This window comes from Canis lupus, chromosome 9 (assembly GCF_003254725.2).
Source record: "Canis lupus dingo isolate Sandy chromosome 9, ASM325472v2, whole genome shotgun sequence".
NCBI lineage: Eukaryota > Metazoa > Chordata > Mammalia > Carnivora > Canidae > Canis > Canis lupus.
Genome location: NC_064251.1, coordinates 423,852 through 443,408, shown reverse-complemented (window position 1 = coordinate 443,408; position 19,557 = coordinate 423,852). Strand labels below are relative to the sequence as shown.

The 19,557-nt window shown below is 49.8% G+C and overlaps 2 protein-coding genes across 3 annotated transcripts in view; one reads left to right on the top strand and one right to left on the bottom strand.

Moving 5' to 3' along the window:
* FOXK2 (forkhead box K2) overlaps positions 1-18,068 on the top strand; it is a 73,274-nt gene extending 55,206 nt beyond the window's left edge. The window contains exons 5-10 of one of the 2 annotated variants that reach the window (XR_003144634.3): positions 3,718-3,911; positions 4,691-4,866; positions 5,842-6,138; positions 6,318-6,527; positions 14,932-15,219; positions 15,692-18,068. Coding sequence is in view for 1 of the 2 variants with exons in the window: in XM_025468425.3 (XP_025324210.1) it covers positions 3,718-3,911; positions 4,691-4,866; positions 5,842-6,138; positions 6,318-6,527; positions 14,932-15,128 (1,074 nt within the window). In the remaining variant the exon portion in view is untranslated. Of the gene's footprint in view, positions 1-3,717; positions 3,912-4,690; positions 4,867-5,841; positions 6,139-6,317; positions 6,528-14,931 lie in introns of both variants that reach the window. The other variant, XM_025468425.3, reaches the window with a different exon arrangement.
* WDR45B (WD repeat domain 45B) overlaps positions 15,657-19,557 on the bottom strand; it is a 41,388-nt gene continuing 37,487 nt past the window's right edge. Inside the window, exon 10 of the mRNA XM_049113811.1 lies at positions 15,657-16,244. Coding sequence (XP_048969768.1) covers positions 16,205-16,244 — 40 coding nt within the window. The 3' untranslated portion in view covers positions 15,657-16,204. The remainder of the gene's footprint in view (positions 16,245-19,557) is intronic.

Here is a 19,557-nt window from a genome sequence, read left to right as displayed (position 1 = left end):
GGGGGAAGATTGTCATCTAAAACAGCCCATTTTTATTTATTCATGAGAGACACACAGAGAGAGGCAGAGACATAGGCAGAGGGAGAGGGAGAAGCAGGCTTCATGCAGGGAGCCTGATGTGGGACTGGATCCCAGGACTCCAGGAACACGCTCTGGGCTAAAGGCAGGCGCTAAACCACTGAGCCACCCAGATGTCCCGAAACAGCCCATTTTTAAAATGTGGGTTACCAGGGGTGCCTGGGTGGCACAGTTGGCCAAGCATCCGACTCTGGATTTCGGCTCAGATCATGATCTCAGGGTCAAGAGATCGACTCCTGGGATCCCTGGGTGGCGCAGCGGTTTGGCGCCTGCCTTTGGCCCAGGGTGCGATCCTGGAGACCCGGGATCGAATCCCACATCGGGCTCCCGGCATGGAGCCTGCTTCTCCCTCTGCCTGTGTCTCTGCCTCTCTCTCTCTCTCTCTCTCTCTCTGTTACTATCATAAATAAAAAAAAAAAAAAAAAAAATTAAAAAAAAAAAAAAAAAAGAGATCGACTCCTGTGTCTGACTCTGCTCAGCGGGGAGTCTGCTTGAGATTCTCTTTCCCTTTCCCTTTGTCTCCCCCACCCCCCTGCCTCTCTCTCATATAAATAGATATTTAAAAAAAATAAAATTTGGGTTTCCAGACTGCCCCTTGCCCTCCTCTGTGGGGTGAAGGAGGTGGCTGTGCAGGGAGAGGGGGCCCTGGTGGGCTTGGGCCCCTTGCTCTGCATCAGTTCCTAAGAGCCATGTGTCAGCACTTCCCACCACACTTGTTCTGACACCTAATGGAAGGAAGTCCACAGCTACCTTTCAGGCTCTCTTTTGGTATTTTGCATTGTTTACACATGGCAAAGCTTTTTGATTTGTCTAGAGGAAACTCTAGGATAAAACAAAATGTGGCCGTTTCTGGAAAGATGACGTATTTCTTTGGTTGCATATTTATGCAATAATGTTTTTTTTTTCTTTTTAAGATTTTATTTATTTATTCATAAGAGACAGAGAGGGAGAGAGAGAGGCAGAGACACAGGCAGAGGGAGAAGCAGGCTCCATGCAGGGAGCCCAACGTGGGACTCGATCCCGGGTCTCCAGGATCAGGCCCTGGGCTGAAAGCAGCGCTAAACCACTGAGCCACCCGGGCTGCCCCACAATAATGTTTTCTTATGATTTATAATTCTCATTTTACCCAGCCCAGAGTTGAGATATTTGTGATGACTAGAAGATTTGAATTCTGGGCCTTTGAAAGGACCAGAGCTGGTTCCTCACAGTGGCGGGAGTGCTCTGGGCTCCCCTCACCCTGCACATTCATATCTCCTTCTGGAGGGTACTTAACATATTCCCTTCTCTAGGAGTCCTTAATAGTCCTTAGTAGAGCACTCAGTGTGATTAGGATGGACGGAACAGAAACCAGGGTCTGGGCAGGAGTGCTAGAGGTGCTCGTGGAGGATGGTGACCAGCTCTGCAGCTTTCCCCCTGGGTCTGTGTCATCCCAGGGGACAGGAGAGAGGAGGGGCAGGTGCTCAGGGAGGGTGGGTTCTGGGAAACAGCCTCGATTAGGGGAGGATTTGGGGCGGGGGAGAGACTATGCTAAGGATTACAGATCCTTTTCCTCATATTTACTTTTAAAAAATAATAAGCTGCCGTTTCTCTGCATATAATAATTTCTGAAACATTAGAGTCTAAGTCAGTGTGATTTTAGCGTATATAGCTTGACTTGATCAAATAACAAAGGCCTTAAATTACCTTAGAAATATAGTTGCTTTATTCTGTCTGTGTCTACATTCAATATCTCTTACTACTTCCTCATATTTTCTAGTGTTATTGACTGGAAAACCATAGCCTTTGTGTTCGAGAGCTCGTTGTGAGTGGAGAGGAGATTAGACCCTGTTGTGATGGTGCCTAGTAGGCTCTGTCCCATTTTTCAAGACACAGTATAAATATACCAGCTCCTTCATCTGGGAACTTGTCATGGATCCGCAGGCCCTGGGCCTGTTCTCCTGTATCAGGGGGAAGAAATGCCTGTGTACCAGTCCCCTGAAGTGGCACCTCCTGCCTCCAGACTCCCACTGTGCTCACATCCCTTTTTCCTCCTGGCAGCACGAACATTAACCCGCTCAGTTAACAGCCCTCACATGGGGTCTGCTCACCTCCCATGTTCTTCAGTGTGGCTCGGCGGGCACTTGTGAACTGCCCAGGTGGCCAAGTTCCCACAGTACAGTCAGGACAGGACCTCTTGACCCTCACTGGGCAGTCATAAGGATTGCCTTGTTCACAGTGAGAGGGCCCTGTAGTGTCGTGGCTTGGGTCTGCTTTCCCCAACCCGTAGTCTTGGAATTTCCTTTCTCTGTCCTCCAAACACAGAAATGTCTGTGTGCATTCAGAGGAGGATTATCTTTCTCTGATGGAGACACCAGTAACAATTTGATTTTCTGAAGGAAGTAGTAGAAAGGTATTGTGGGTTGTTACTTAAACCCTATGATAAAACATAATAGTATATGCAGTTACTAAAATATTCTCTCTCTCGCATGTGTTTATTAATAAGCAGTCTCACAAAACACAGATGCAGTCTAACCATCACTTCATGTTGCCAGAGAGGTGCCTGGCTTCCACGGACTTGGGGGGTATTTATCACAGCCTGTGACTGCTGACACGCTTGAACAGTCCCTGAGATGGGCTGTAAACTAGAATTAGATACGTTCTGATTCCTGAGCCACCTTTGGCAATTCGGTATTTCAGGCTGTGGTTAGCAGTTCTGTTAGCAAGTTAATTGGAGAATTTAGAAGTGATTTTTGAATAGCCCAGAGTTTTACTGTGAGTTACCACCATTTTGAAACTTCAGTTGTTTAATTTAGTGATTTTAAATTTCAATGTTAATATAAACTTGAAATGATGTGGATGCATGACTCTCGTCTGGCTGCTCCTGACTTTTGGAGGGCTCAGCTCAGGATCAGGTGTGCTCCTGAGAGTTACTCAGGTTGCAGTGGGGAGCTTTCCTGAAATTGCAAACTGTGAGCCAAGCTTTTTGTAATAGAAGAGAGTAGGGGTTGAGAGAGAAGTTTCCTGTGTGTGCCTCACAAGATTATTTTGTGGGTCAGATTTAAACAACATGGAAGCATTTTGGAAAGTCCTCTTGTTACTGGTGTCCACGATATTTCCCAACCTTTAGCTCATTTCTGTCCTTTGCTGGTTTGCTGAATACTTTATATTGCATTAATTCATTTTAGCTGGCTATGACAGATTCCTACAAGCTAATTCTGTGCTCAAAAACTATTTTAAGGGATTGGCTTGTTTTGATTCTGTTCATCTCTTAAGCAGGGTGAGGCCCGCAGGAAAGGTCAGATGACAGCAGTGATAATCCTTGGTTTCCCACCTGGAAAAAAGATGGAAGTTAACATTTTTCCTGTTGGAAATTGCCTCTTTCCCTGCGGTGTTGACTTCCCACCCTTCCTCATTCCCCAGGTCCCCTCCTTGCCCCTGGCGTCCACCCTGCTACTCTGTGGAGGGGTCATACCCCGAGCCCTTTCTTCACTCAGGGGAGAGGGGCTGGTTTCTTCCAGCACAGTGCTGCCTTTAAAGTTGTTTGCCCTCTGCAAGGGCTGAATGCTACGTTTCTGCTTTGCAGGGCACTAAAACTGGGGCACATTTTGATTTCTCAGCAAAGAAATATATGAATTCTACGTATTTTTTTATGTTTCATAGAATTCAATTCGCCACAATCTCTCTCTGAATCGTTATTTCATCAAAGTACCACGTTCCCAGGAAGAACCAGGCAAAGGCTCATTCTGGAGGATAGATCCTGCCTCTGAAAGCAAATTAATAGAGCAGGCTTTTAGGAAAAGACGGCCTAGGGGCGTGCCTTGCTTTAGAACCCCTCTGGGACCGCTCTCGTCTAGGTAAGGAAAAAAGACAAACAAAAAGACCTCACTTACTGGTCAGTGAATTTACCTTCCATGTATTGGTCAATTTTCCTTTTGCAAGTGAAGGAACTGCCAAATGCATTATGATTAAATGTTGGGGTGGGGATTTGAAAAGAGGTGTTGGATGCTATCCATGGACATTTTCTTAATAGTGATCTGAAACAGCGCAGATTGTTGATGAAGTTGTATTTACGCTCTGTTCCCCTGCTGCCATTGTGGCTTCATTGGACTCCTTGCTCACGGCGCTTGGTGGGCAGCGAGCATTCCTTTTCTTGGGCATGAGAACAGCTCTTCAAAGCCGCATTTTAGCTGCTTAGACTCAAAATTGATACAATGTTAATTGCCTGACTCTCAGATTACATTTTAGCTTATAGATACTGTGTTTTTAAACAAACAAAAAGTGACCATGACGTAAGTGTTAAGCCCCTGTCTGCTTGCGCACGGCCAGCCCCTGCTGCCCGTCGGCAGGAGCTGCTCGGAGAGGGCAGCCCGTGCGGCTCCGCGGCGGTGCGGCCTGTGCTGGGCACGGAGCTGTGGTAGCCCAGCACTGGCCCACTGGCTGTCCCGACAGGGGGAGCCTTGCTGGGGGTCCGTCCCAGGTCACAGGATTCAGGCGGACAATAGGACTTACAGAGCTGTAGTCGGTTGACAGAAGACAGATGACACCCCTTTTTTCAGAATGCACTTTATTAAACAAGGCAGCTTTGTGAGTGCTTCACCTGTAAAAATCCACTCTCTCCTTTTTGGTGATTCAGAAGCGCCCCAGCCTCCCCCAATCACGCTGGAGTACTGTCTGCTCACTCCAGTGGAGCCCAGACCCCCGAGAGCCTGTCGAGGGAAGGTTCACCGGCCCCCCTGGAGCCCGAGCCCAGCGCCCAACAGCCCAAGCTGGCCGTCATCCAGGAGGCCCGCTTTGCCCAGAGTGCACCAGGTGAGATGTGCAGAAACAGGGCAGGTGTGATGGGCCGGGGGGGGGGGGGGGGGGGGGGCAGCGGGGCAGGGTGCCAACAAGCTCCTCAGACGAGCACCCCAGAGCTCTCGGCTCCCTTGTACCCGGTGCTTTCTCTGTAGTACCTGCATGCCGTAAGCTCTGGAAAGCTGCCAGCACCGTGACTGTTTAAAAAATCAGTGCACATTGTTTTTTGTAAATAGTTTGTGTAGTTGCCTGAAATAATTTAGAATCAGTCTGTTTCTCAATTGTTTCATCATTCAAAAATAATGAAAAAAATTCCCCAAAGAAATAACACAAATTAGACAAACTAGACATTGATTGACAGCAGAAACTGTTCACTTACTTAATGAATATGTGAGCATTTCATTACGAAGTCACAATGCAGAATAAAAATGTGCGCTCTGCGGAATTACGCACGCACGCCCCATAGCATGGAAATGTGTCCAAGCTAATTCTCTTATTGTTTGGTTGGCAAAGAGTGCAGTTTTGATACAGTGGGATTCCTGACCACATTGGCCCCTGTCACCCGAGTGTCTTCTCCTTTATTCCATGCCCAAGCCACGGAGAGCGGAGCTTGTACCTCTGCATCTGCACTTTGCAGTTCTCGCCCCCACCGTAAGATAAAGACTTTGGTCCTGGGGGAGCGTGGCCCCCTTGTTTGGGCCTCAGCAGGCAGCTTCTTCTCGTATACTATTGACGTTTTGTTTTTCATGAGGAAAGAACTGTGGGAAAACTTGTCACAGACCAGAACACAACGAGAATTGCGTTTTTAGCAGTTAGATACATGCATTAAATTTCTCCATTAAAATACCACGTTTCTCCCATCGTGCATGACGTCACTGTTACACAGAGGAAGGGCGCCCTGTCTCACCAGACTGTGTGTTGAGCGGGTGGTTGTAATCAGGCGGCTCCCGCGGGCACCCGCACCTCACCCCGCTGCCTCACCCCCTGCAGGCTCACCTCTGTCTAGTCAGCCCGTTTTAATTGCCGTGCAGCGGCAGCTGCCGCCGACGATCAAGCCCGTCACTTACACGGTCGCCGCTCCTGTGACCACCTCGACCTCCCAGCAGCCTGTCGTGCAGACGGTGCACGTTGTCCACCAGATCCCCGCGGTGTCCGTCACCAGCGTGGCCGGCCTGGCCCCCGCGAGCACGTACACGGTCGCTGGCCAGGCCGTGGTCACTCAGGCAGCGGTGCTGGCCCCTCCAAAGGCAGAGCCGCAGGAGAATGGAGATCACAAAGAAGTGAAAGGTAAGCCATGGGAGCAGGCGGGTTTTTGGGCTGCCGGACGCCCCGCAGCCTTGTTCACCTGGAACCCTTTCCTGCTGATCACGTAAAGTCTTAGGTTTGCCGACCACCTGGTGAGATTTCTGTAAGCTTTCCAGTTATATCTGTTGGTATTGTTTCCTTACCTTTTTTAAAAATTTCAGTGAAAGTGGAACCGGTTCCTGCAATCAGCCATGCCACGCTGGGCGCTGCCAGCCGGATTATTCAGACGCCACAGAGCACACCTGTGCAGACGGTCACCATAGTGCAACAGGCACCTCTGGGTCAGCACCAGCTACCAATAAAAACTGTAACGCAAAACGGGACTCACGTGGTGCCAATCCCTGCCGCTGTCCACGGCCAGGTGAACAATGGTAAGCAGCGTCCTCCATGGGTAAGAGGGTACCGATATCAAGAGTGAAGATCCTTTGCTCTCCTTTTTATGAATGGCATGTTCCATGTTTCGGTTCCAACTGTTACAATTGTCATTTCTTGTCTCAGGAAATATTTGCATTTCTAAACTAGAGAAGACTTGGCCGACCAAGGGAGCTTGGCTCTTAAATAAGAGACCAGGAACCTCCTTTCACCCAGGCTTGCAGAGCGAGGTGAAGGCTAGGCGTCCTGCTGGCTGTTAAGTCCGCTCAGGAGTTTTGTGTCCTTACTGCTGCTGCTGTTTGAGCAGTGGCTCCTTGCCCAGGCACGCGGAGGCCTGCAGGACCCCAAGCAGTAGAGTCAGGCTGCTGGCCCGAAGCAGCTCGCTCTGCCCACAGACGGTTCCTCTGAAAGAGGGTGGCAACGGAAGGCTTACCCATGGTGGCCTCCCACCCCTTCCCGAGCTGTGGAGGGGCGGAGGAGGCCTGCATTTACCTCATGGGATTCAGATTCCCACTCTGCCTCACCGCAGATGCGCTGGAACAACAAGGTGGAACCTTGTCTGGGGAACACTAACCACCTGAGCGTTCCAGTGTGCCAGTCTCTGGACAAGTGGAGGTGTCTGCAGAGTTACCTGCTTAAGAGGCTTTCCTCTCAGGCTGTGTGTCTCCTAAGTATGGAGAGTTGTTTGGGCCTCTTTTCTGAATCAGTTTGTCCTTGTGGCTGGTCCTGGGTGCAGCTGGGAGCAGGTGGCCTTGGGAGGTGGATGGTCAGTCCTCTTCTGGTCCGAGTCCCGCTCAGTCTGAGGCCATGGTGCAGGCCAGGCACTCCCAGGCATCCCGTGTCTTAGGGTCCCTCGAGGATCCCTGTCCAAGTCCCTGACTGAGCAGGTGTGGCCTTCAGGGGCCTCTATGTCCACCAGTCTGCTGGAAGGGGTTGGAAAAACTATGGATCCCTTTCACATGTATAAGTCGGAATTTAAAATTCTTCCTTATAAATTTAATAAGCAAAGATTATGTTTTCCTATTGAAATTATTGATGTTTTAAAATAAAAGTTTTATACTGTTTTCTTAAATGTGCTAATAGAATCCTGCCCTTATTTGCTACACACTCTCAGAACGTATCAGCACCCAGACTGGCCCGCCTGCCTCACAGGTCTTGTACAGATGCCAAGTATCTCAGGCTTGAATGTGCTTTATTGAGCATACTTTTACTCTGCAACAAGAGGCTGCAGAAATATGAAGATTTCATGGTCTGTGACTAATGGGTTGATTTATCAGTAGTTACTACTACAGTGTTGGTTAAAACCAAAAATATAATTCTTACAAGTTAAAATTTTATTAAAGATGAATTTCTTAATCTTGGGGCTTTAAAGAAAGCCCCACAATATCATTGACAACCACTGCAGTGTCAGCCCCAAGACCCTGTTTCCTTTCGGAAGAATGAAACATAGAAGAAATACTGAAACGCCTTGAAGTTTTAGTCATCTTTTAGCAAAAACCATTTTAAATTATGTTTGTTGGTTCTCCTTTATTTTGGCTGCAGCCTTTTACTTTAGAAATCACTGGCTTGGGAAAGGGGTTTGTATCCAGTCAGTGATGATGCCACATCACAGCACCTGTCTTCTGTGTCCCTTTGTTTCATGTTCCTTTCCAGCGGCAGTGCCCAGCCGAGGAGGGAGGAGGTGGCGGGCAAGCTTTAAGACTCTGCAGGCTCGGAGGGTGGCCTGGAGCTGGCCTCTCCTTACCCAGTGTCAGGTGTCGCTTGATGCCGCATGGCCTGTGGCTGCCTTTACCTTGAAAATCACTCTGGAGAAGGGAAAGCATGCTTCTCCCTGTTATTAACAAACTGTCAAAGTCAGCAACTTTGATATTTTTCTTATAAGTTTGTTATTATGGAAAATGTCAAACATTCCGGAAATTAACTCACACCCGATCTTGTTCCATTCTCCCCCATCTGTTCCCCACCCAGATCCAGACGTAGTGTCATTTCATGTGTTAATATTTCAGCATCTGTAAAAGAACTTCCTTGTACTATGTAAGCACCATGCCATTATTGTTTTTAAAATAACCAATAGGGCAGCCCTGGTGGCACAGCGGTTTGGCGCCACCTGCGGCCTGGAGTGTGATCCTGAAGACCCGGGATCGAGTCCCACATCGGGCTCCCTGCGTGGAGCCTGCTTCTCCCTCTGTCTGTGTCTCTGCCCCTCTCTCTCTGTGTCTATGAATAAATAAATAAAATCTTTAAAAAATAAATAAATAAAATAACCAATAATTTTTTTAAAAAAGATTTTATTTATCTCTTCATGAGAGATACAGAGAAGAGAGGCAGAGACACAGGCAGCGGGAGAAGCAGGCTTCCTGTGGGGAGCCCTATGTGGGACTTGATCCCAGGAATCTGGGATCACGCCCTGAGCAAAGGCTCCACCACTGAGCCACCCAGGTGCCCCTAAAATAAGCAATAAGTCTTTTATACCTAGGATCTCCTTAGCTTTCAGGTCATCTTTTTTTTTTAAATAATGGTAAAATATACATACCATACAATTGGCCCTTTTAAAGTGTACAAGTCAGTGGCATTGGGTGTATTCACAGTGTCTTGAAACCTTTACCTCTAATGAGTGTAGAAGGATTTTCCTCCTCCTAGAAGGAGACCATATACCCAGTAAGCAGTTCTTTCCTGTTTCCCTCCTACTGAGCCCCTGGTCGGCTGTCTCTGTGGAGTTAACCTACACCGGACAATTCCTGTAAATAAAATAGGATATGAGGCCTTTTATATCTGATCTCTGTCAGCGAGTATCACGTTTTGAGGTTCATCGATGTAGCCTGGGTCAGCTCTTCTTTATGGCTGAATATGTTTTCATTTTGGTTGATTCATTCATTAGTTGATGGACATTTGACATTTGGGTTGTTTCCACCTTTTGGTTGTTGTGAATAGTGCTGCTGTGAACATTCATGTATATGCATTGAGTCCTTGTTTTCATTTTGGGGGGTGGGATGTATACCTAGGAGTAGAATTGCCTGGTCATATGGCAAGTCTGTTTAATTTATTGAGGAACAGGGATCCCTGGGTAGCGCAGCGGTTTAGCGCCTGCCTTTGGCCCAGGGCGCGATCCTGGAGACCCGGGATCGAATCCCACATCGGGCTCTCGGTGCATGGAGCCTGCTTCTCCCTCTGCCTATGTCTCTGCCTCTCTCTCTGTGACTATCATAAATAAATAAAAAAAATTTTTTAAATGTTTAAAAAAGGGATCCCTGGGTGGCGCAGCGGTTTAGCGCCTGCCTTTGGCCCAGGGCGCGATCCTAGAGACCCGGGATCGAATCCCATGTCGGGCTCCCGGTGCATGGAGCCTGCTTCTCCCTCTGCCTGAGTCTCTGCCTGTATCTATCTCTCTCTCTCTCTCACTGTGACTATCATAAATAAAATTTTTAAAAAAATTTTAAAAAAATGTTTAAAAAAAATTTATTGAGGAACTGTCAAACTGTCTTCCATAGTGGCAGCAGTTTGCATTCCCACTAATGATGTATGAGGTTCTGATTTGTCCACATGCTGACCATCACTTGTTATTTTCTGAGATTCCCCCCACCATGGCCATGTTATTGGGTATGAGGTGATATCGGTGTGAGGGAAAAGGGCCATGAGGGGCAGAGGCAGAGGGAGAATCTCAGCAAATTGCCCCACTGAGTGTGGAACCCAAGGCAGGGCTCCATCCCACAACCCTGCAATCATGACCTGAGCTGAAATCAGGCGTCAGATGCTCAACCGACTAAGCCACCCAGGCACTCCAGAGATCAGTGGTTTTGGTTTGCATTTCCCTCATGACTGATGGTATTGAGCATCTTTTCATGTGCTTAGCTATTTGTAGGTCGTCTTCACACAGGTGCCTATGGAAGTCCTTTGCCCATTTTTTTGTTGTTGAGTTGCAGGAGCTCTTTATATCTTCTGGATAGTAGGTCCAAATATTTTCCTCCCGTTCTGTGGGTCTATCTCTTCACTTTCCTAATAGTGTCTCTGATGCAACAGTTTCAGTTGTGAACTCCTATTTCTCTTTTCCCTTTTGTATCTTATGCTGTGGGGTGTCCTAGCTAAGAATCCGTTGCCACATCTAAGGTCATGGAGACCTAGGCCTATGTTTTCTTCTACTCAGCGCTTACGTTTAGGTCTTTGATCCATTTTGAGTTCATTTTTGTATATGGTGTAAGAGCCTGACTCCATGCTTTGGCATGTGGGTGCCCAGTTATCCCAGCAGCATTTGAAGAGACTGTGGTTTCCCCACTGAATGGTTGTTGAAAATCACTTGACCTCAGATATATGAGTTTCTCTCTGTTCTGTTTCATTGATTTTCATGTCTATCCTTGTGCCAAAGCCACATTTTTTTATTATTACAGTTTTATAGGAAGTTTGAAATTGAGAAGTATCTGTCCTCCGACTTTATTATTTTTTCTTTTTTCCAAGGTTATTTTGGCTATTCTGGATACCTAGCAATTCCATGCAAAGTACAGAATCAGCTTTTCCATTTCTGCAAAAAAAGCATTTGGGATTTTGATAGGGACTGCACAGAGCCTGTAGATTGTTCCAGGCAGTAGTTCTCTCTGTAAGCACAGACGTCTTTGCATGTGTTTAGGTCTTTGAGTTCTTTCAGCAGTGTTCTGTAGCTTTCAGTGTAAAAGCCTTGCTTAAATTTCTCCTGTTTTATTCCTTTGGAATTGTTTTCTTAATTTCCTTTTGAAGTTGTTCATTGTCTCTGTATAGAAACACAGCCAGTTTTTGCCTGTTGATATTGTATCCTGCAACTTTGCTGAATTCATGTATTGTAATAGCTTTTGGTTTGGGGGTTTTCTTCTGTGGGTTTACTAAGATTTTCTGCATTCAAGGAGGATGTCGTCTCCAATAGAGACGGTTTTCCTTCCTGTTGCTGCCCAGTGGCCGGGGCGAGAGCTGCTGATCGAATCGTGATGGCGGTGGGCCTCCTTGCTCTGCTCCCGATCTGGAGGGGCGTCGTCCTCACCATCAAAGCTGATGTGAGCTGTGGGTTGGGTTGTCCTCTACAGACTTTAGCATGTTGAATTGTTTCCTTCTTCCTGGTTTGCTGAGTAGCTTAATAATGAAAGGGGGTTGAATGCTGTCACATGGGTTTTTCTTTTTTTTTTAGAGAGAGAGCACAAGTGGAAGGTGGGAGTGGGGTGCAGGGGTGAAAATCTCAGGTCGACTCCCCACTGAGCGGAGAGCCCACAAGGCTCCGTCCCACGACCCCGAGGTCACGACCAGAGCCGGACACTTAACCGACTGAGCCACCAGGCACTCCGGGGGGCATCGTGCACTTTGTATTAAGATGATCACGGGGCGCAGGGGTTATTTATTTATTTATTTATTTATTTGATATTATTTATTTATTTATTCATGGGAGACACACACAGAGAGAGGCAGAGAGACAGGCAGAGGGAGAAGCAGGCTCCATGCAGGGAGCCCGATGTGGGACTCAATCCCGGGACCCCAGGACCATGCCCTGGGTCAAAGGCAGGCACTAAACCGCTGAGCTACCCAGAGATCCCCCAGGTTTTTCCTTTATTAACGCAGTATGTTGTGTAAGTGGGGTTTTTGTTTTGTCTGTGTGTGTGGTGCTTTATGTTCAGCCACCTTGCATCCCTGGGATCAGCGCCACTTGGGGCATAGAACCCTCTAATATGCTATTGAATTTGGTTTACTCATGTCGTTTCGAGGATATTTGTGTCAGTATTTGTCAGAGATAATTGTAATTTACTTGTAGTATTTTTGTCTGCTTTGGTATCAGGGTAATGCTGGCCTCAGAGAATGAATGCAGAAGTCAGGCCTGGGCCAGTGTGTGATGGATCCGCTTCCCAGCAGCTTCTGGGGCTCCTCGACCTGTTCCCTAGAAGATGTGCCTCTGACCATTCCTGCAGCCTCTCTCACGAAGGTCCTCAGTCAGTCCCTGCTGGGACTGCTGCCCTAGGCTGTCGGGGGGCAGTGGGTCCTCCCTCTGCTGACCGCGTTCCTGGTGACCCTGAAGGAGTCCCGGATCCACACTTGACTTGTCCTTGCTTCTTACAGAAAGTGGCTTCCAGTTCTCACCCAGGGGGTCTGGCCGTGATCTTGTGTGTCCTGGCCCTGCCAGGTGGTAAGGAGGGGCCCGTGTCCTAGTGTCTGCATGCTGTGCTCTGTTGAGCGAGTCCAGTGTCCTTACTCACCCCTGCCTCCCCTGGGGGCCCCAGCAGAGTACCTGCTTGACTAGCGTGGCCTTTGGCCTTGTGTTCCCCACGGCTGGGCTGCGGGGAGGAGCTGCCCCCAACTCCTCTGAGGGGCATGGGAAGGTTCAAGTAAGGAGGGTGGAGGAGCAGTGCCGTCTCCCTGCTGCTGCTCTACAGCCGTGGGCAGGGCACCTGCACCTCCAGGCGGGTACCTGTTGTGCCCAGCCTGCCTGAGGCTGGTGCTCTGTGGGACTTCTAGAGAGGACCTCATGCACTGGGCCTTCCGTACCTGCCTCATCCCCAGTCAGTACTCACGGCATGGTGTTTGTAGAGGCCTGGGTGTGGCATGCTGGCTCCTCCTGGGGTAGATGACCACAGTGCTCCCCACCCCCTGCCCCGGTCTCACCTCTGACCGTAAGTGTGTGGCCTTTTCACAGCCTAGTAGTGCCATGTTTTTCTTCTTTTGTGTTTTTGTTGATTTTCTTGTTTAAAATGGACCCTAAGCACAGTCTTGAGAAGGTCTGGTGCTCAGCACAGGTGTGATGTGCCTTGTGGAGCAAGCAGGTTAGAGGAGCTGCTTTCAGTCTCATGCTCCGTGTCCGTGATTCCATGCGTGGGTGGAGCAAGTCGTCTTTAACCAGAAACACATGCGGAACAAGGTGTTAGTTGGTTGACAAATGGCAGCAAGTGCCATTGTGCTGCGTGGCTCCGTTCTGGGCGCCGGTTCACTCCCGCTTGTGTCAGGCGCCGCTGACCCGGTGGGGAGGGGGAGGGTCGTCCCCCTTGCACTGCGTGTCAGAGCCGCCCCCCAGCCACCAGGCTGCTATTCCCAAGAAGGACAGGGCACTTGGATGAAGGAACACCCAGTGCGGAGGAAGCAGGCCCCCCGCGTCCCTGAGGACATGGCTGTGTGCAGGGCCAGGGGCTGGTAGCTCTCCTGGTGCCGGCCCCGAAAGTCCCCCGGGGCCCCTCTGCCCAGGACGATGCGCGCTCTCCACCCCTGTGTCAGGCACAAGGGTCCTAAGCACAAAGCCGGCAGACAAGCCTGGCAGGTGAAGACCGCTTCTGTGGGGTTTCCCCGGGTGGCTGAGACCCGCAGACCTCGGCTGGCTGTAGCTAGTCTGGCAAAAATCAAGTAGCCGGGTGCTGTCGCATGAACGGACACCTGGCAGTGACGCCTGAGGCCCTCGTGTGAGCAGGAGTGGGTGGGTGGGGACTGCCTGAAGGTACAACTATATTCCTGAGGCGGGTACAAGGAAGGTTGCTCTGAATCGTGCAAGTGCTTCCTGGGCCCATGGCTCCCCCTGGCTGCCCCTGTGCCTTCTGGTCCGGGTGAGCCAGTGTGCATCCCCTGCCCAGGGCCTGGGGGGCACCTCCACGTCCCGGCGTCCTGCATCCCTGTGTCTCCTTGGCCCTGCACTTGACCTCCTGCTGTGTCCCCGTAGCCGAGCTGACCCTCCCTTCCTCACTACCCGGGCAGCCTCGCGCTCATCTGATGCTTCACTCCAGGAGCACAGTCCCCTCATCTGCATTCTTCCGTGGCCAGTTCCAGGGTTTGGTTTGACACGGGGCCGGAGGGGAATCGGGGCTCAGGGGCCTCACACTGGGGCAGATGGGCTGGCAGTGCTGCTGTGCCCCGCAGGCCGTCGGGCCTTCCTCTGCAGCCCAGCCTGTCTCCTCACCCTGAGGAAGTGGCACTCTCTGGAGAGGAAGCAACCGCTCTTTTCATCTCCTGGAGCTTCCCTGTGTGCGCAGAGCAGGGGCGGGTGGGGGCCGGGGGGAGCCGGGGAGCCAGCCCAGGGCCTTGTGGGCACACGTCTGCGTGTCAACTCCAGGCCTGGTGTGTGACGTGACCCAGGAGCACTGAGCACCATGTGGGCCGTGAGGGGCCTCTGCACAGGGCTGGCAGCAGCCGCGTGGCCTGACCCCGAGCTCGGGCCTCCCCAGCGGCTCTGTGAAGAGACACACTATTTGAAGGAATAGAGATACCGGCTGTCCCTGAGAACACCCGCCGGCCAGTTAGCTTGCTCCAGGGTTTCTGGTCCCCAGGAGTCCAGTCCAGACCCCTGTGCCCGTGGCTGCTGCGGGCCTTGGCAGTGACGCACAGAGGCCTACCCTTGGAGCAGAGCCGGACCAGTGGGGGCCTAATGGGGGACAGGGGTGCACCCAAGAACACGAGGTCTGATTCACTGTCTCTTTGCAGCAGTGGCGAGTCCTCTGCACATGTTGGCGACACATGCATCGGCATCAGCCTCCCTGCCCACAAAGCGCCAGAATGGCGACCCGACGGAGCAGCCAGAGCTGAAGCGGGTCAAGACGGAGGACGGCGAGAGCATCGTCATCGCCCTGAGTGTGGACACACCGCCGGCAGCCGGCAGGGAGAAAGGTGTCCAAAACTAGCGACTGGGACAGCTTTTCATACTTTAATATCTACTCTGTGGTGCCAAAAGGAGACACTGCCTCTCACCGACACTCGGAGCGTGTCGTCTTGGTGGGTAGAGGGCCCTGCGGTTGGACTTCACCTCAGCACTGAAAACACAAAACCCAGGTGGCCTTAAAACTCCTTAAAGACAGAAGTCACACCTGAACAAAACCACATGCAACAAAACCTGGTCCGGCAGTGTCTCCCCACCCGAGCTCAGCTTGTCCCTCCGGAGCGGAGCTGCTGGGACAGGGCGGGTTCCGTCCTGCCGCCCCCCAGGAGCCTTGGAGCTGGCACTGATAGATGAGACAGTCTTTTGTTGTTCACATGTGGAATTAGAGTATTTTGAGGTGTACTTTCTTTACGAAATAACGGGGTCTTTGACATTTCAGATCGCTCCATTTCTACTCTGGAAAATTTGAAATCACACAGGACCTTTCGTGTTGATTTCATTTGGGGAAAAGAAACAATGTAGTTTTGTTTTGTTGTTTGTTTTCGGCCTATGGAATGATTTCCTTTTGTCTGTCCTGTTAACGTTCAGATGGAGCTACTTGATGACATCTGCAGGTTTTCCGTGTTAGAGCAGGTGCCGCACGCATCTGGGACGGACGGACAGATGGACGCCCTCGCTGGGCCGCATGTTCACCATGACTGAACTGCTGGACTCTTGGAGCTGCACTTACCCGGGTCTCTTTCCTGCTACTTTTTGTTGTTTGTTCCTTTGTGTTGACTTTGTCCCTGGCATAATTTTCCACTCTAAGTAAAACAAGCCTCCTAAGTGTTGTGTGTGTTTAAAACGACAGAACTGTTCCTACTTCATTTGGAAAAAAGATTCAGTCTTATACCACACACCCTTTTCAGACGAGTGTCACAGGTCTCTCCGTGGCGTGTTCGCTAGTCACTGTCACCGGTTGTAGGCACAGAGCCGTCGTCCGACCAGCTGCCCACCTGATGATGATGCGGTCTGTCTGGCTCATGGGAGCAGGTGCTGGGTGGAGTCGAAGCTGCATGTTAACACAAGGGTCCTTCTCTGGTTTGTGACAGGAAATCCCCCTCAGCCTCTCAGAACTGCAGTCCTAAAGCTGACTTCTCTCCTACAAAAAAGCAAAAGTGAGATGAAAGGAAACAAAGGTGAGACAGCAGTAGAGGCCCCGCCCGGCCTCAGTCATGCTGCCCCAGAAGAAAACCGCTGGCCTTTCCAGAGTGTTCCGGGGGGTTAGGGCTGAGCAGCTGTGCAAATAGAAGAGGGCTTTGGCCTTATTGTGAACTTTTAAATGTCATCATCATCATGTTATTTATTTAAATGTAGTTATTTTGGTATTTAATTTTTTTTAAAGAGAGGAGAAAAAAAAAACCCTGTATTTTCCTGGTGGAATGAAACGGCTCAGAATGGTATATTTAGGCAATTTTAAAACATTTATTATTTACCTACAAACCAAATATGATAAATCTGTTCAAGTATTGTGTGTCAACCCACAGTATGGAGCTGTCACAATGTTATTGCAGATAACGCGTATTAAAAATTATGAAATTACTGCACACTAGCTGGATTTATAACTCAGCCATTTAAAAAAATAAAAACAAAACCATCATGTGAATGATACCACGTGTGTGACAGTAGCAAAATCTAACTTGCAAGCTGAAGCACGGATGGATCAGAGCACCTCAGGGCAGCAGTCTGCATCTTCCATGCACTTTACAGATACCTTGGAATGTATATTTTTGTCTTTTTCTCAGAAGGTTTGCAATTTGCAAAATAACTTGGATTGCATTGTGTCTTGTGTAGGGTCAGGTCGCTCCACTGAGTGGTCCAGACCTGCCAGTCACGGCTCCTGTAGGCCCTGCCGAGCCCTGGGCAGGTGAGTGGTCGCAGCTGCCCCGGCAGGAACACTGGATTGGGCAGAGGCATCGTATGTCCTCCTGGAGATGTGTCTACACGGCTGTGTACCTGTCACCATCCAGAGAGACGGGTAGATTCTCCCGAAGTAAGCCCGCTCTGTCAGTTGGTTATTTCTGAGCCTAAAACACAGATACTTTTTGTGAGTCTGGAGGGATTTCTTCTGGGATTGTAGATTAACAAAAGCATCCAGTTCTCAACATTTAAAGGAGAGAGGAGGCTGGTTTTTTGCTGTAAGGTAGCTGGTGTGGGCCTTTTTCAGAGGGCCCGGGGGCCTTTTCTTGTTGCCTCGTTCAGCTGGCTGATTGATTGGCACGTGGAAAGGTAAGAATATCAAGGAGAAGGTAGAAAAAAAACTTGGATTTGCAAACAGCCATATCTCAGAGGCAGTTAAAAATGTTCAGTTTAGTGCTGAATTTCCAAGAGCCCTCAAAACGCCCAGGGTCACTGAGCTTGTGTCCCTTCCACCCTGCTTGATGCCTGGGGCCCGCTCCATCAGCAGACATGTGGCACTGAACTCTCAGCTGTTCACTGGCAGTTCCCAAATGTCTGATTTCAGGAGGTTTCTGCTTTGATCTTTGCCAAACTTCTGAGTCCCCCAAGGGACTAGAAACTTCGTTTGAATAGTTTTGCCCTGAACCGAACAAAAACAGGAGAGAAACTCACATGTGAGCCACAGAACAGGTGTGTTCCGAGGAGTCTGGGCATAATTTTGGATCCATCTTACTCTGGCATTGTTAGTCTCCACGTGGACAGTTGAGCTCCTTAAAGACCCCACCCCCTTTGCCATCCTCCCTAGAACAGCACAGACCTTGAGTCATGGTCAGAAGGGGGCAGGTGGGGCGGGGCCAGGACTTGGGATCTCTGTGCTGTGTGACACAAGGAGATAAGTGACAATCTTTTAAGTCCTAACCTCCACAACCCTAGAAAGTATAGTGGTGATTTGTGTGCAAAGATTTGAAATTTTAAAATTACCAAGTTCCTGAAATTCAATAAAATATTTTTACTAATTTTAATTGAATACAGAGTATCATTGTCATTGTTATTTTGATAAACTAAAGCAAGCATTTTTTAAAAAAAAATTTTTGTAACTCATGTTCTGAGCGTACCAAAGGCCTAGGGCACTGGAGCAAATGTGCAAAGGAGCTGCTCACACTGACCATGGTGTCGGCTCAGCCATTAGGAAGGGGTGTTACGTGACTGCATGAGGAACAGGCAAGGGGTCACAGGCAGTAGTTAACGGGGTTTGCTGATGTTTATCTGCAGCGCTGCAGTTTTAAAACCTATTTGAGGTTGTTGCTATCTTTTCTTCTAAGTCTTGCCCTTCAACCTAAGAAGATCACTGCAAACAACTTGAGATTTATCCTCCCACGAGATGCAAGTCTCACCTGAAGAGGCACGTGGCTGTGCAAGCTCCACACTCAGCTCCCAGAAAGCCCGTGATGTGGGCTGGTGTCTGGGAGCGTGCTGGTAGCCCTGGGCCACAGTGGCAGCAGGTACCAAGCATGGCGCCGAGCCCCCATGGGAGCGCAGCGAAGCAGCGCTGCAAGGCTCCTGGGGGCGCTTCATTCCTCCACCGACAGAAGGAAGCCTCATCGTTAGCTTGCTTAGGTCTGCTGCCCATGTTGTACCGATAACTGCTCTCAGAGGCTTGCAGCCTCATCCCCCTTCTCTCAGGAAGCATCACTCTGGTAATTAAGTTCACCCTGAAGTTACACTGTGGAAGCAGAGGTGACAGCTGTCCTAGAGGATAAGCTACTTCATCCAAGAAAAAGACGTTGAAGAAAAGAGCCTTCGGAGAAAGGAAACCATTCACTAACTGATAGATCTTTCCAGGTAGCAAAAAGCACTGCTAATTACAGGTAGGCCTGGCCCCTGTGTAGGGCCATGTCCCGTCTGCAGTGAAGACACCAGGGCACACTGTGCACCTACCTGCAGTCGCCAGATAATATGTTCTGGCATAAACAGGGAGGCATGAGAACCACGGTTCCGGGTGACTAATGCTGTGGGCCACTGGCCAGCACTCTGGTTCCTGTGAAATGCTGCACCACCTCCACATTACGAACCCAGCAACAGCAAGCTGGGTAAACCTGTGAGCACAAATTCCCCAAGTCTGGAAAAGCCTCTTGGGTCCCCGTGATGTAAGCACGCTCTACCCTGTGTCTTCCCAGTGGTTACAACTAACAACCCTTAACGGGATAAAGTGATCATCCTGGGTCTCTAGAAAATAAATCGTAACAGGGAGATGGGGGCTGAGGGATTGAAAGTGCAGGTGCGTCCGATATGCTGCTAATTTCCCATCTCTTCCCCTCTCATATCTCCTGGGCAGCCCGGATGCCAGAACTGCACATCAGAAACAGATAGTACCCAAGGGTCATGTCCCTGTCCAATGGGCAGCACATGGGAAGGGCCTGTGGACACGGAAAACGATGAAGCTGTACACCTGTCAGCAGCACCCCTGACAGTGCTTGGGCAGGACGGACCGGGAGAGGGGTCCCCGTGTGCCACGG